General features: G+C 48.5%; 1 protein-coding gene across 6 annotated transcripts; it reads left to right on the top strand.

The window, feature by feature from the left end:
* Positions 1–626: 626 nt before the first annotated feature.
* On the top strand, positions 627–13443 carry HJURP (Holliday junction recognition protein). Of its 6 annotated transcripts, none has more exons than XM_010803861.3 (9): positions 627–776; positions 1017–1083; positions 3675–3727; positions 5175–5268; positions 6027–6091; positions 7429–7521; positions 8144–8228; positions 9862–11428; positions 13167–13443. In XM_010803861.3, the coding sequence occupies exons 1-8, from the start codon at positions 681–683 to the stop codon at positions 11403–11405; spliced, it is 2097 nt and encodes a 698-aa protein (XP_010802163.1). In that variant the 5' UTR covers positions 627–680; the 3' UTR covers positions 11406–11428; positions 13167–13443. The 6 variants fall into 6 exon arrangements, with proteins under 6 accessions (XP_010802163.1, XP_010802164.1, XP_024846011.1 ...); XM_010803862.3 differs by having other exon boundaries at positions 12087–13443; XM_024990243.2 differs by having other exon boundaries at positions 9862–13443.
* Positions 13444–16751: the final 3308 nt, after the last annotated feature.

Genomic DNA, 16751 nt, shown 5'->3' with positions numbered 1-16751 from the left:
AAAATTAATACCAATGGAGTCGAGTATGCAATAAAAACCATGTACGAAAATTATGTGCCAGGGGTTAATAAAAATACCGTATGAGAGTTTCCTGGATCGTGGGACGTTTATTTTCTAAAGGCATGTCCACTCTCCTGCCTCCTTGCGCGTTTGTAATCCCGTGATGTCTTTTTCAGCTCTCGTTAACGAGGACCCGAGGCGGGAGGGGCGAGGAAGCCGGCCCACCCGGCAGGGTCTATGGCCACGTTCAGGTGAAGGGCTGGTCCCCCGCAACAGGCGGCGAGTCCCAGAGCAAGTCGCTTGGACATCGCCGGTGCACGACGGGGGAAATCTTACTCGTCTGGCTCTATACTGATGAACAGGCAGAGGACTCGCCCAGGTAACACCAGGCCACCAAACTCCCAGCTAGCCGCTGCAGACCGCTTCCCACACCCCCACCCCTCCTCCTCCCCTAACCGCTCCCGGGGCACTCCCCGGGCAGGGCGGGGTCGGAAACGAGGGCACGGATTGGCCGGGAGGGAGAGACGCCACCTGTTTGAAAGGCCCAATCAGAGGTCGAGCTTTCAAGAGACAGCCAATGGGAGACTTGAGGGGCGTGTCGGAAGGGCTATTTGAATCGCTACGCGGGCCGATGTTCCTAGTTCGGCTTCCTGCTGGGGTGGGGCTCTGGTCTGCGCGCCATGGAGGGCGAGGTCCTGTCGGAGGACGAGCTGCTGATGAAGCTCCGGGACAGCCGCTGCCGCTTCCAGAGGCGCATGCAGCAGCTGATAGAAAAGGTGCGTCCCCTCCCGCTGGCGGGATGGAGGGGGAAGGAGGAGGGGCGGGAGGAGGAGGCAGGGACCGTGGGGCAGAGGGACTGGTCGGGGTGGGGGACCGAGGGGTTGGGGTGGGGGTTGCGGGGGGGTGCTTCGGGGCTCCGTAGACTTACAGCCTCGCGCTGGCGCCTTCTCAGCCCGGGTCAGGGGTTCCTCTCCGCCCTCCCATATGATGGGATGCCCCTTCTTCCTCTCCCGCAGTACAACCAGCCCTTCGAGGACGGCCCGGTGATTCAGATGTCCACGCTGACCTACCAGACGCCCCAGGGTACGAATCAGCACCCCCACCCCCAGCCTTTCTGAATTATTTATGGTTAAGTGTGTAACTGGAATAGTGTCTTAATAGAGTTTGGAATGCTGTCCCTGCTCTTTTGAAAATAAACCTGTTCATCTAATAAGCATTAATACATCTCTAGTTCCCTTGAACCTATCAATCACTTAAATTACTTATTTCCAATAGTTATTTATGAAGACAGAATTCCAATGACACATAGATGCATCCTGGTTAAAAATGCCCTTGTCTGGGTTTAGCATCCCGGCTGGTCATTTAATAGCCATCTCAGCTTGGGCTATTGCTTTAGCCAGGTTGTGTGTTGGTTTCTTCATCTGTAAAGTGGAAAGATAGTGACAGTAACAGCTGCTTGGCTAGATATTGTGACATTTACAGGAGATGGAGCCTGGCACTAGTGAACACTCTATTGACTGTTATTTGACCTGTTTAACTTGAGGTTCTGAGTACTTTGGAATTTGACCTGCATCCAAGGAGAAGGAGCCATCCTGTTTAATGCTTGATGTTGCAAACAGACTTAAATCATGGATTCTTTTGGGTAAATACCTGGGAAAATTTGCACTGGGTGAGGTCAGTGTCTATCGTTCAGCCTTGTGCGTGCGTGCTGAGTCGCTTCAGCCATGTCCGACTCTTTGAAACCCTGTGGACTGTAGCCCGCCAGGTTTCTTTGTCCATGGGATTCTCCAGGCAAGAATACTGGAGTGGGTTGCCATGCCCTCCTCCAGGGGATCTTCCCGACCCAGGGACTGAACCCACGTCCCCTGTGTCATCTGCATTGTGGGCAGATTCATTACCGCTGAGCCACCCAGGAAGCCCTTCAGCCTTATTACTGACTCAATTTTACCTACTACTGAAAGCAAATCTCAGACCCAGTTCTGCTGTACACTGGACAGACAGACACAAATCAGTTCCTAATGAAATGGAATCCTGGCTCTGCTTTCTTAGCTGGACCAGCCACACCCTAAGTGAAAAGTTTTTATAGACAAGCTAATGTATTCCAACGGTAAGTTTTTTTGTTCATCTGGCCTGTGTCCAACCTTAAGGCTGGACACAGGAGTATGTAGAAATCATCCCTAAGTGTGCTATCAATAGGCTTTAGTGTGTTCTCTTGACTTGTTTATGGAAAGATGGGCAGTGTCTGAAATATTTTGGTCAATCCACGAATCTTAAACATCACTAATTTCACCAGTGAAAACTCATTTCCAACTCCAGTTAGATAAGAACAAGAATGGTAGCCAAAGCAGGAAGCACTTATGTGGAAGACCTCCTGGAGAGCTTGTACAGATTCACTGACAGTGATGCTAAATGTGGATTCCGTGGTTCTTTGTTCCTACAACCTTCTTGCTGATGGGAGCACAGGTCCCCTGACCTGTAGCTTTCCCTGAAGAGGTACTCAGGGAGTGGTCTTCCTGATTACGTGCTAGCTCACCACCCTTGCAGGGCGAATTCCTGTAATTTAAAGCAAGTTCCAATCTACACAGTAGGGTAGGCTTCTAACAGTCACAGGTTTTTGATTCTCAACAACCCTGCAGGGTAGGCACTATTAGGATCGTTGTTTCATAGAAGAGAGTCCAGCAGAGAGAAATCAAGGAACTTGCACGTGTCACTCAGCCAAAGTAGCAAAGATCTGATTTGAGTCCAAGCATCTCTGCCAGGGGTCACTCTGTTCTGGAAAGGCCAAAAGGCATAGTAGAGAGTCACTCCTCCCGGGTTCCCAGCCGGGCCATACCATGCGGGCTAATAGCCTGGGCTGGTTATTTCACTTGCTCCTTGCCTCTGTCTCCATCTATACAGTGAACTTGGTGAGTGTCTATCCAAAAGAATTAGGAGTAGCGTACAAGGCATGTGTCTGTGAGTTGTGAATGCTGAATGCGGTGTACTTGGAGAAGATTTAGACTAGAGCCTGGACCAGTAAGCACCAAGTGAATCTTTGCTGCTGTTATCAACAACCATCTCAAGCCTTGCAACTCAATGATCCATTCTTTATTCATTTGAATTTACCTAGGAGCCCGTGGAGGTCTGGGGAGTATCTTGCCCAGATTCCGCTGGCTAGTGAGTGCAGGGCTCCAAAACTCGGCGTTTACTCCTGTGCCTGTGACTTGTTCTACAATGTGTAGGTCGCCCCAAGAAAGCACTTATTCTGTCCATGGAGTAGAAAGTTTGCCCTTGGAAAGTGCCTTCAGTATCTCTCTCTCTGTAGTATATAGATTGCTCTCAATACATGTGTTCTGAGGACAGCACTTGGCATACATACGTTCCTTGTTTCTGTTTCATTTCTGGCTTAATCCTGGGTTCAACGAGCTGCTCCCTACAGGCAGGAGAGATTTTCGTTCATGATAAATTTGTCTGGTGTGGATTTTTGAAATCTCACAGAGATGAGATTTTCCTCTTTGAGACTTTCAACCTCATGAAGATGAGAAACAAGAGAATGTCAGTAATGTGGTTTGGTTAGATCTCCGTCTTATTAGATCTTTCCTTTGCCTGTCCCTTAGGTTTTCTTTGAGTACAAATTAAGCTGAAGCTCAGTGTTCATGATGACTTAAATGGTAATTACTATTTGTTTTTTTAAGGATTGCGAATTTGGGGTGGAGGACTAGTGAAGAGAAGCACAGGACACATGCAGGTATTTAATGTCAAGTTTTATTGCCAGCATGCCTTGCTGGAGAGGAAGGTTGATGTGAATAAAGGCGGAGATGAGCTGAAGCTGCACCCAGGGGCCACTGGGGTGCGTTGTTCCATGGTTTCCCCACCTTGTGTTTTCAGTCGCTCAGTTGTGTCCGACTCTTTGCAACCCTGTGGACTGTAGCCCCCCAGGCTCCTCCATCCATGGGGATTCTCCAGGCAAGAATACTGGAGTGGGTAGCCTATCCCTTCTGCAGGGGAACTTCCCAACCCAGGAACTGAACTGGGGTTTCCTGCATTGCAGGCGGACTCTTTTAGGGTCTGAGCCACCACGGAAGCCCCTTTCTCATGTTAACCGCCCTGATTTCTTGTGTGTAAGGATTTACTGAGACGCATGTCTTCTGCTGCAACTGTGACGCTTCCAGACACAGGACAGCTCCGGAAACTCCATCAGGTCCCACTTCTCCCGAAGCAAAGGCAGTGACATCCCCAGGCAGGGTTCACAGACATCGAGGAGGTGATGCCCCAGGGCCGCCCTTAAAGGGACAGGCCTCGCCATGTTCTCACTCCTGCCCTTGCAAGGCTAGGTGGCCTAAAAGATTTTAGCCAATCTGGCATCTTGAATTCTCAAATTTCCCTAACGAGAGCCCATCCATGGCATTAGTTATGGTTACTAGCAAGGCTTGGAGAAAGGGATGGCAATCCACTCCAGTATTCTTGCCTGGAGAATCCCATGGACAGAAGTCTGGCAGGCTACAGTCCATGGGCTCACAAAGAGTTGGACACGGCTGAGCGACTAATGCAATGCAATACAACTACCAAGGCTGGTGGGCAGATCAGGCTCTCGGGGGCAGGTGGAGAGTGTACCACCTCCTTCCAAAAAAAAGGACTTCCACCCTGCAGGCTGGGTCCTGGTCAGGACAGCTGACTGCCCTGTAGCTGGAGTTCAGCTGGAAGGTGGCTCCATATGCCAGGGTCCCACCCACACTGAAGCTTTTAAATGAATTGTAGGTCTCGACGTGGAGGTCAAGCCACTGTTAAGATTAAAAGTCACAGAAAGTCCCCCAGGGGCCTCTGGAATTTCCAGCTTCTACCTGAAGGTCTGGGGACCGTGCTATCCTATTTGGTTTGGGCCCTGAGCTCACCGCCATGCCAGGGCCGAGCTGGACCTGGTCACTCTCACTTTCCTGCTCCCATCAGTCACCATCCAAGTGGTTTCTGAGACAGCAGCCCTGGGTACCAGCAGAGGAAGACAGCTCTGTTCCTTCTCCAAGGGGAAGCTCAACTATCTGCTAGGAGTCTTGAGGCCTTAGATGCTGGAATGTTCTAAAAGAGAAGCCCCCGGAAAGCTGCCTTTTCTCTCATACACTAAAGGTGGGGATCAGAGGTGTTTTACTTGACATTTGCTTTGAAATACGTTATGTCTGAACCAAGCTTATCTTATCAAGGGCTCCCCGATGAAGATGGATGGCAGGACAGATGGGTCCGTGCGAGTCCCAGCCGGAGATCTCGAGCTTCCCCCTCCTGACACACCAGCCAACGGTGAGTGGTCCTGGTGCTGGAAAGCTGTATTGGGGTGTGGGGGCTTATGGGGGATGTGTCTCTGTCTGCCTCCACCTCCAAGTCTAGGCTCCTCACTCCAAGTCTAAACTAAAACCTCTGAAAAGTCCCTTGGTTCCTTTTCAACTCACCTAGGGAGCCGTCTCACTCACAGTTACGTCACGCTGCTGGACGCAGAAAGACTCCGGAGATGTTTGCTTGTGGGTGTCATTGCTTTACCAGCATTAATCCAGATTTCAACTCTGTAAAGCCTTAGGTCCGTGAACTCCCTGGGCTCCTTAAAATAATTAGGTTCTTAAGCTGAACTGTCCAGGTGTCCAGCCACCCATGACTATTAGAATTCATTTAAAATGAAGTCAAATTTAAAATGCAGTTCCCAGCCTCACTAGCCATATTCCAAGTGTTCAGCCGCCACGTGTGGCTCGTGGCTGCCATACTGGACAGCAGGGGGGACTTTTCCATCATTGCAGAAAGTTCTATTAGACGGTGCTGGCCTACAGGCACTCAACTTTCAGGATGAGAGGCCATCGAAAGAACAGAGGTTTTACAAAAAGCTGCTTTCCCTGGTGTCCCTGACTCTGCGTGGCCACAGATGACTGCGTCCCTGTTATAAGGGACCGCTTGAAGCAACAGGAGTTTTCACAGCAGTATATACTCGAGTAATGCCAAAACTATCCTTAGGAGAAAATATACATGCTTTCTTAAGACATTCTGATGGAAATTTCCTCTTTTGCTTCTAGATTCAAAAAGCAGTGATGCTGATACAACTTTCTTCCAGGGAGAAGTGATTGCTGGGAACTTAATGGTGAGCCCTGTCTTTTGTTAACAAAGGGACGGAGTTGGGGCTTAGGGACAGGTGAACATTCTTGTGACCCGCATGTTCCTCCAGGCCCGCTTCTGAGGCTCACTCTTTGCTAACGCCACCCCTCAAGTCTCAGCACCCCCCATGCAGATCCCCTAAGGCAGCAAGTTGCCCCTTCTCAGGTTAGCACTTACGGCCCAGGATCGAGCCTGTCTTACCGGGCCTTTGTCAATGTTGAGTGCTGCTCTGCACACAGAACAAGCCCAGCTGTGGTTCCCAGCACGCCTTTGGCCTGGACAAACCTCACCGTGTGGAGAGCTGGGTTCTAGGTCGGGCGTACCCCGTAGAGATGCTGTCACAGGGGAGGTGCTCTGTGGACTGTTTCCGGGTCAGCCCTCGGGATGGACGAGACGCACAGGACAGAATCCACCCAAGTCTCTGACCTGCCCTCCGGGTCAGATGCTAGAACAGCTGGCGTGTGGCTTTCCTCTAAACTCACTCCTTTTGAGAGGTTTCCCATGCACCCAGGTGTGACCTGTCGTGTCTAACTAGAATCGGGGGGTGGCCCTGGGCGAGGAGAGGGCTGCTTTTAGAGGTATTTTGTCGGAGTGGTAGTGAAGGGGAGTAGGCAGTCGAGGTGCCAGCCTTTCCCTGGGGTATTAATGTTCCCCCCACACCAGCTGCAGCCCCGGCCCTGACTCCTCACCCCCGCCCCCACCCCCGGTGCACATCGGAGACCGAGGCCCCTATTTCCAATGCACAGCAGGTGAGGGGCAGGAGAGGCCACCGTCCCTGTCCCCTGAGTCGGACAGTGAACTTCTTTTGTTGTTGTTTTTTCTTTTCTGATTTTGTATTTTGGATGCGGCACATGGGATCTTAGTTCCCTGACCAGGGATCAAACCCATACCCCGTGCAGTGGAAGCACAGAGTCTTAACCACTGGACTGCGGGGAAGCCACTGAACTTCTTGTCTGGTAAACGCAGCAGCTGGGATTGGCCCTAGCAGTTGTGTCCAAAACTCACCTAAGATTATCGATTCTTTTTTTTTTTCTGATGCTAGTCATATTGTCAAAAACTTCTCCAAACTGGTATGTTTTGTTTTTCTATTTCCTTTTGAATTGGTCCCACTGGGTAAATTCCCTAAAGCTGGATCCCAGGTCAGGTAGATTTTCAGAGGGGCTGGAACACTCTGTACTGATAACAGCAGGAAGTGCAGAAGTGACTTTGAGGAACTCCATGTAAACACATATACATTGCTGACTGTGCCAGTATATTCCCGAATCCCAGAGCTCAGCCATGCCCAACAGCACTCACAGATACTGACTTCTGTCTCGGTGTCAGCCTGCAGTGCCCTGGAGCCCTTCGAAAAATGAGCTGAGAAGGAAGTACTTGACGCAAGTGGATATCCTACTGCAGGATGAAGGGTGTTTGGAGGTAATGTGTCCCTGAGTGTGTCCTCAGAGCAAACTGCAGGCTAGAGACCCAGTGAGGTGTGATTATGTCTGGTTTACTCCAGAGCCTGTAAAGACCATCTCAGTTTCCAAACTCTTTGGCTCACAGCCTCCCCGACGCCTGCTCTTCCTGAGTAGACACTCCGGGTCCCCTCAGGCAGCGGAATCGGCTGCCCACCATGTTCTGGGCTGCTCACAGGGTCCACTAGGGCCCCAGCCCTTGGGCAGAGGGTTTTGAAGCTGCACAATTCATCCCGGTTCGGTCATGCTCCATCTGTGGTTGGGGAGCAGTTCCTGTGGGCTTGATACTGGGGGATGGGGCGGCCAGAGCTGACGCTTAGCAAAGCCTTTGTTAAAGTCATTTGCTTTGGCTTCCCTGGTAGCTCAGATGGTAAAGCATCTGCCTCCAATGTGGGAGAGCTGGGTTCGATCCCTGGGTCAGGAAGATCCCCTGGAGAAGGAAATGGCAACCCACTCCAGTACTCTTGCCTGGAAATATCCCATGGACAGAGGAGCCTGGTAGGCTACAGTCTGTGGGGTCACAAAGAATCAGACATGACTGAGCGACTTTTCTGTTTTCTTTTTGTTAAAGTCATTTGCTTTAGTTTCAGTGTGCTGGTTACGGAGAGGGAAAGGACACCCATGTGACCCTGGCCCCATCATTGGCCTCGCCTGCCAGACCTGCCCAGGGTAAGTGCGACATAGAAGCAGACCATTCACTTTCAGAAGCTTGACAGCGCCTTAGCTGGGCACCATCCGCCACCCCACCCCCGTGTTTGCTGGGCATGTTTCATCACCGTTAACTGTCAGAGACACGTGCTCGTCGTAGGTGCCTTATTACCAAGAAAGGAAGGCCCCTTTGCTGGCGTTCTTCTATAAAACAGGCTGAACTCTGTCCCTTCTGTTTCCTTTTTTCCCCTTACTTTATTCTTCCCAACATGCTTTTCCTTCTTCTAACTTTTCCAGAATCAGTAAGAACTCATGGACTTTTTTTTAATTCACATATTGGAATCTATTCTCCATTTTCAACTCACGTTCAGCCTGGAGGAGCCCCTTCCACTCTGGCTTTGGATCCCCTGACCTGTCCCCAGGGGTTCTGAGCCCTTCATCCCCCACCCTGACTCCAGAGTGGCCTCCCTCCTCCTTGACAGTGGTGCTCATTTGGTTGGTCACAAAGCACCAAGCAGCTTCAGAATCACAGCACCTGGTATAGACTCTGCTCGACAATGAGCCGAAGAAGGTTCTGGATCTCCAAGCAGCATTTTTATCCTCAGACCTTGTCCCACAGGGGGACCATGTTCAGGGTTATTTGGATTCTATTTTCTCTTCTGATTGTTGTCAGTTTGACAGAGAGATAGGGTCATTTTTCCCTCCTATGTTCATCTTTAGAGTTATCCTCATCTTTGTTGGTTTGATTTCACTTTTTTAATATATAAAACATTTAACATGATGCAAAAGTCAAAGCTGTGCAAAGAGCTGTATTCAGGAGGCCTGTGTCTTTCTCCGGCTTTCCCACTGACTCAGCTGTAAAGAATCTGCCTGCCGATGCAGGAGATGTGGGTTCAGTCCCTGGGTCGGGAAGATGCCCTGGAGAAGGAAATGGCTACCCATGCCAGTATTCTTGCCTGGGAAATCCCATGGACAGAGGAGTTTGGTGGGTTACAGTCCATGGGGCCACAAAGAGGCAGGCACGACTGAGCGACTAAGCAACAACAAATCCCTTCCCCACACACTCCTGTCGGCAGGCAGGGTCAAGAAAACCGTTTCTAAACCGTCATACAGGGAAGAAAGACTCCTTTTAGGAAGGTCAATGGACAGTGAATTGTTTTGATAGCTAGAAAAAAAATCTCTGAGAAGAGTGTATTCCCAAATATTTGTGAAATTTTGTTGCTTTTATTTTTTTTGTATTGCTTTAAAAAAAAAATCACAATGTTATACTCCTGAAACTAACATAATGTTATATGTGAATTATATCTCAGTTAAAACTAATAACTTTTTTAAAAAACCCATGCTGGTCATGATCCAGCCTTCATTTCCCTGATCTCTGTGTGTGAAAGTCAGTCGCTCAATCGTGGCCAACTCTCTGTGACCCCATGGACTTAGCCCGCCAGGCTTCTCTGTCCATGAGATTCTCCAGGCAAGAATACCGGAGTGGGTTGCCATGCCCTCCTCCACAGGATCTTGCTGACCCCAGGCTTGAACCCTGGGTCTCCAGCGTTGCAGGCAGATTCTTTGTCATGGGAGCCACCCAGGGAAACTGATCTCTGCATGTGGATGGCTGTGAGTGGTCATGCAGCTTTGCCTTGTGTGTGTGTTTCTCCAGGATACTGCAAGGACATCTCTGAAGACCGCCCTGGTGGTCCACTCCAGCCACCTCCATCACCCAGGGAGGGTGACGCCTCTCACTCCTGCTCAGCAGGCCAGGCCATGATGCCAAGGGGTGACGGCATCCCATTACACGGGACCGGTGGCGGCAGCTTCTCAAGCAGCCCCTGCTCCAAGGGGGAGGACGTGTGCAACGCGACGCTCAGCGACCTGTACGCAGGCATGCTGCACTCCATGAGCCGGCTGCTGGGCGCCAGGCCCTCCTGCATCATCTCCACCAAGACGCTCATCGGCCAGAACTGGAGCTTCAGGCGGAGGCACCGGTGTAAGGGCAGAATGAACAGAACAAGCTGCCGAGGAGGGGGGCGCTCTCGGCAGAGCCCCCAGGAGAGACGTCCACCCTGCTCCGAGCCCCTGGAGGATGCAGGGACCTTAAGAGATCGTGGGAACTTGCCCGATGTTTCTGTGCCTAAGACGGATTTAAAATCAGGAAGGGCTCTTCTCAAAGTAAACAAACCCCAGATCCATACATTCACTCCACCTTGGAAGGAGCTTCAGGGAATGCCCCAGAAGCATTCATCATTGACTTACTTAGACTCCAAAGTGCTGTCTCCTCTTGATCAGGAAAACAGATTCGTGACCTTAAAGTGGTTGATTTCTCCTGTAAAAATAGCTTCCAGACCCAGAATCCTACGGGGCCAGGCGGGGAGTCGTTTTAAGGAAATTGAGATCAAATTTGACAAGCTTCATCAGGAGTATTGCTTGAGTCCTGGGAAGCAGCTCAGCCTGACTTACCCACCTGGCTCGGCTGTGGATGTGTACCGAGGTGGTCCCATGAGCCCTGGTAGCCCCCAAGGCTTAGAAGCCCACAGGCTGAGCAGCCCTCTCTGCAAATCAAAAGCTAAGAGGTTGAGTGAGGCCTCTGAAGGCCTGGGCAGAAGATCCATCAGAGTGGGTAGCTGCCTGCCGGAGAGTGAGTCCTTCCCCTCACTTTCAAAGACCAACCCCACCTGCAGCGCGGGCCGCCCAGAGCACACTGTTGACCTTGTTTGTCTAGGAAGTGATTCGGGAAAGTTTCAGGAATCGGTATCATTCAGCAAAGCCATTTCAGTACCCAGGGTACAACCTCTAGGCTTTGCCAGGGATCGCTACGATGATATTAAAGAAAAATTTGACAAGCTTCATCGGCAGTATTGCCAAAAGTCGCCTCAGCAGACACAGGCGCCTTCAGATAAAGCACGTGCGGGAGTTCGATATCAAAAAGAAGGCTTCTCAGTGAAGTTCAACCCAGACTCTGGCTGTCGGGGTCCCCCAAGCCTGTCATCCTCACCCCAGCAGAGTGTAAAAAGCCCCCTGGCTTCCAACACAGTTGGGGCCCCTCCATCCATGGACGTTGCTCTTGCTGCTGGGTCGGGCCATCAGGTCCCCACAAAGCGATGCCGATTATCAGACCCTCAGGTGTGCGGAGAGGGGGCCAGACCCTGGAGTTTCTCACCTGTGGGCAGAGCCATGCCAAGGCCCGGGGAGGAGGTCGACTCTTAAAGCCCAAATGGGAAGAGAAGAAGGTGCGTTTCCCTTTGCTGAATGTGGGTGTTTGACAACTCTTAGGTGTTAATTTTCCAAATGTTCTCCCAAATTCTTTTCCTTCCTCTAACATCAGCATTTTTACACATTTCCCACTGGAATGCACTTTGGGGGTATTTCTAAAAAGTGTCCCTTAAGACGCTATAGTCCTCGGCAAACTGTCATTTCCAGCTTCTTTATCTCACACTCAGAAAATTGCTGTTGGGCGTGAAACGGATCTGGGAGTTGATGCCTCTCTGCTCACTTGTCACTGCTTTGTGAGAACAGAGTAGGAGCCAGCCCGCAGAGAGCCCGCAGCCTCCTGCCCTCCACATCGAAGCCCGTCTGAGCCCCTACCTCGGCCTCGATTTAGCTTGTGCACGTCCCTTAAGCTGAAGCTTTCTGCTGTCTGCACCATTTTCTCCAGAGACAAGCTGGGGTGGGGGTGGACAGGCTGCTGTGAGTTCCTAAACTTCCTCAGGTGGGCGCCACCTTCCCCAGAGAGCATTCCAGTGCACCACACATGGGGTCCTGACAACGCATCTAAGTCCGCGTCGCTCCGCAGGCTGATGGGACCTGACTGGGTTTGGTTTGGCAGCTCCTTCCAGAACTATGATACAAACATGCTTAACTGTTTTCTGTGTGTTCTTCTTCTTTCAGTTCAGTTCAGTTGCTCAGTCATGTCCAACTCTTTGTGACCCACATGGACTCCAGCACGCCAGGTTTCCCTGTCCATCACCAATTCCTGGAACTTGTTTAAACTCATCTCCATCGACTCAGTGATGCCATCCAACCATCTCATCCTCTGTCATCCCCTTCTCCTCCTACCTTCAGTCTTTCGCAGCATCAGGGTCTTTTCAGGGCCATGAGTCAGTTCTTCACATCAGGTGGCCAGTCTTGGAGCTTCAACTTCAGCATCAGTCCTCCAATGAATATTTAGGACTGATTTCGATTGACTGGTTGGATCTCCTTGCAGTCCAGGGGACTCCCTACTTAATATTCTCTGCTAAATATTATATATTTATTGAGGAAAAGGACCAAATCTTCCTGAGCTGTGAGCCCAAACTCCATGCACCAGGCTGTGTTGATCCCTTTTTACACCTTCTTTCTTTAAGCCCCACTTGAACCCTTTGTTTAGATAGGCTCTGTCCAATGGGCGGTGCTAGTTCGTCTTTTTATAAATAAGGAAATGTGGTCTTGTGTGTGTGTGTTCCAGCTGTGCCAGGTCTTATTTGCAGCATGAGAGTACTTACTTGCGGCACATGGAATCTTAGCCCCCCCACCAGGGATTGAACTGGGTCCCCAGCATTGGGAGTGTGGAGTCTTAGCCACTGGGCCACCAAGGAAGTCCCCAAGGAAACATAGCGTTAACTCCTGAATCCGTGCAGGCATGCATGGCTGGGCCAGGATTTGAAAGCCCATGGTCTTAACCGCCAGTTTGCGTTGCCTGCTTGAGGAACTACCGTTACTATTGTTCCTTTACATTCCTTCAGGTATTTATAATGACTCAAATATTCATGTACATTCAATGGAGTAAATATATCTTCCCCTGGAAAAGAGAATGGCTACCCACTCCAGGATTCTTGTTTGGAGAATCCCATGGGCAAAGGAGCCTGGTGGGTTCCATGGTTTTGCAAAGTTGAACACAACTGAATGACTAACACAAATAACAGTTAAGTTTTGGGGGGCTGGCATTGGGAATTCTAGTGAAATTGAACTGAATTTTTTTTTTTCCCCTAGAGGAAAGAATGACACATCTTTTAGGATGGAAGAGACAAATGATTTCGTGTCAGAAAAACTCAAAGCTGAAAATCTATTGCCAAGTTATTTTGGAGTATTCCCTCTGCACTAACTGATTTTTGTGTATTTTTTAATTCTCAAGAAAATCCGAGAACTTGCTTCACTTATCTGTCCTTCAAAGCAAATTTCAATGAAATTGGTTCCATTGACGTGACTCTGGATTTTTGGAAATTATTTGAATAAAGTTGCTCAAATAAAGTTTTAATGTTATCGTTTACAGGCCTATTTTTCTCATATTTTCTTTGTTAAATTTACACGTGACCAGAAATCCTCCTTTACCTTTCCTATTTCCTCAGAGAAGTTTTTTCTGAAACCTAGTTTTAAGCCCTAGAAAGAAAGTCCAGCTGCTTAGCCTTTTAAATTCAGGCCAGCAGGACTTGGCATCTTCCATATTTGTTATTGCTATTCAGTTGCTAAGTCATGCCCAACTCTTTACAACCCCATGGGCTGCAGCACAGCAGCCTTCCCTGTCCCCCACTGTCTCCCAGTGGAAGTCGCTCAGTGGTGTGCAACTCTTTGCGACCCCATGGACTATACAGTCCATAGCATTCTCCAGGCCAAGAAACTGTCTCCCAGAGTTTGCTCAAATTCATATCCATTGAGTCAGTGATGCTATCTAACCATCTCATCCTCTGCCACCCACTTATCTTGCCTTCAATCTTTCTCCAGCATCAAGGTCTTTTCCAATGAGTCAGCTTTTTGCATCAGGTGGCCAAAGTAATGGAGCTTCGGCTTCAGCATCAGACCTTCCAATATTAGGAGGTAGCAAATTGAATCACTGTTCAACTCACCCATGAAAGTGATGCCAAACAGCTTAATATTTTTAGATGAAAACATAAACAGTCCTGTGATGTCCCAAAACACCTGCAGCCACTCAACACCTGTGACAGCTCATGATTTTTATTAGAGCTGTTTATAATAGAGTATCACAGTGACTTTTTTTTTTAACTTGTATACCCTTTAATTTTGTTTACTTTTTTGATACACATAGCATTTTAAAAATTTAATAAATGCAAATATCCCTTTTTAAAATACTTATGTATTTATTTGGCTGCACCTGTTACTTGCAGCGTGCGGGATCTTCAGTCTTCATTGTGGCACGTAGGATCTAGCTCCCTGACCCCAGCCCCCTGCATCAGGAGCAGAGTCTTAGCCGCTGGACCACCAGAGACATCCCAACATTTAAAAGTTTTAATTCTTGTTTTGATTTTTTTCAGTTGTAAAGACAGTTTCTTATCTAGGTCATCATAAGATACAGACGGTTAAAATTTATTTATTTTTAATTGGCAGATAATTGCTTTACAATACTGTGCTGTTTTCTGCCTTATATTAACATGAAATCAACCATAGGTGTATATATGTCCCCTCCCTCTTGAACCTCCCTTCCACCTCCCACCCCATCCCACCCCCTCTAGGTTATCACAGAATGTTGGATTTGAGCTCCCACATCCTACGACACATTTTCACTGGCCATCTATGGCAATGTGTGTGTTTCAATGCTACTCTCTCAATCCATCCCACCCACTCCTTCCCCTCTGTGTCCACAAGTTTCTCCTCTGTGTTTGCATCTCTACTGCTGCCCTGCAGATAAGTTCACAAGTACCATCTTTCTAGGTTCCATATATATGTGTTAATATGTGATATTTGTCTTTCTTTTTTTGACCGACTTCATACTGTATGACAGGCTCTCGGTTCATCCACCTCATTAGAACGGACTCAAATGCATTCCTTTTTATAGTTGGGTAATATTCCATTGTGTGTACCACAATGTACCACAGCTTCTTTATCCATTCATCTGTCAATGGACATCTACATTGCTTCCGTGTCCTCCCTATTGTAAATAGGGCTGCAGTGAACACGGGTACACGTGTCCTTTTCAGGTAAGGTTTTCTCAGGGTATAGGCCCAGTAGTGAGATTGTTGGGTCATATGGTAGTTTTATCCCTAGTATTTTAAGCAGTCTTCATACTGTTCTCCATAGTGGCTATATCAAGTTGCATTTCTGCTAACAGTGCAGGAGGGTTCCCATTTTTCCACACATTCTCCAGCATTTATTGTTTGTGGGTTTTTCTGTTGATGGCCATTCTGACCTGAGTGTGGTGATACCTCATTGTAGTTTTGATTTGCATTTCTCTACTAATGAGCGATGTTGAGCATCTTTTCACGTGTTTATTAGTCATCAATGGGTCTTCTTTGGAGAAATGTCTGTTCAGGTCCTCTGCCCACTTTTTGATTGAGTTGTTTTCCTGGTTTTGAGCTGAAGGAGCTGCTTGTATGTTTTGGAGATTAATCCTTCATCAGTTGTTTCGTTTGCTAAATTTTCTCCAATTCTGAAGGTTGTTTTTTCATCTTGTTTATAGTTTCCTTCGTTGTGCAAAAGCTTTTTAGTTTACTTAATGGACAGTAACTTTTAAATAGGAGAAGGCAATGGCACCCCACTCTAGTACTCTTGCCTGGAAAATCCCATGGACGGAGGAGTCTGGTGGGCTACAGTCCATGGGGTCGCTAAGATTCGGACACGACTGAGTGACTTCACTTTCACTTTTCACTTTCACACATTGGAGAAGGAAATGGAAACCCACTCTGGTGTTCTTGCCTGGAATCCCAGGGACAGGGGAGCCTGGTGGGCTGCCATCTATGGGGTCGCACAGAGTCAGACATGACTGAAGCGACTTAGCAGCAGCAGCAGCAACTTTTGAATAAAATCTTGCAAATATTCACAATACAGTGACAAAACCCATGTACCAACATCCTGAGTAAATGGTTGTCAATACATTGCTGTGTATAATGGTGTTTTAAGTTGATTAAAGATTAAGTTGCACACCTTTCCTTCCCATCCCCCTACCGGAGGTGACGCTTTCCCTGTATGGATGTGCCCTTTCCGCCCACATCTTTACACTGCAACATCACCTGCGGCCATAACAAAACACCAGAGTCCGGGTACTTAAACAACAAAACTTTGCTTCTGGAGATGAAGGCTGAGATCCAGGAGAGGGCACAGCTGGACTCTGGGAGGACCCACTTCCTGGCCTGAAGACGGCTTCCTTCTCATGTCACGTGGAGAAAGAAGGAGCTACCTAGTGTCTTTTATAAAGCGCACCAATCTTGTCTCGGAGGCCCCACCCTCAGGACCTCATTCAAGCCCAGTCACCTCCCAAACCAGCCTCCTACTGGCTTTTCAAGCATCCTCTTGTGACACTGTTTTTTTTAATTTGCTCTATTACTGATTTGGGTATATTCTGTTTACCAATCTGGCTATATGAACCAACCTAGTTTTATATAAATTGCAAGTAACTTCTTCCAACTGTGACTTACTTAACTTTATGATATTTTATTGTACAGAAGATAAATTTATTTTTAACTTTTATGTTGATATGTTATATTTTCATTTTTATTCAAGAATTTTTTTTTTAATTGCACTGCATGGCATGAGGCTCTTAGTTCCCCAACCAGGGACAGAACCTGAGCTCCCTGCAGTGGAAGCATGGAGTTTTAATCACTAAATCACCAGGGAAGTCCCAGAAGA

Source organism: Bos taurus, chromosome 3 (assembly GCF_002263795.3).
Source record: "Bos taurus isolate L1 Dominette 01449 registration number 42190680 breed Hereford chromosome 3, ARS-UCD2.0, whole genome shotgun sequence".
Taxonomy (NCBI): Eukaryota; Metazoa; Chordata; class Mammalia; order Artiodactyla; family Bovidae; genus Bos; species Bos taurus.
Note: the sequence above shows the minus strand (reverse complement) of the source record. Positions and strands in the feature narration are given on the sequence as shown.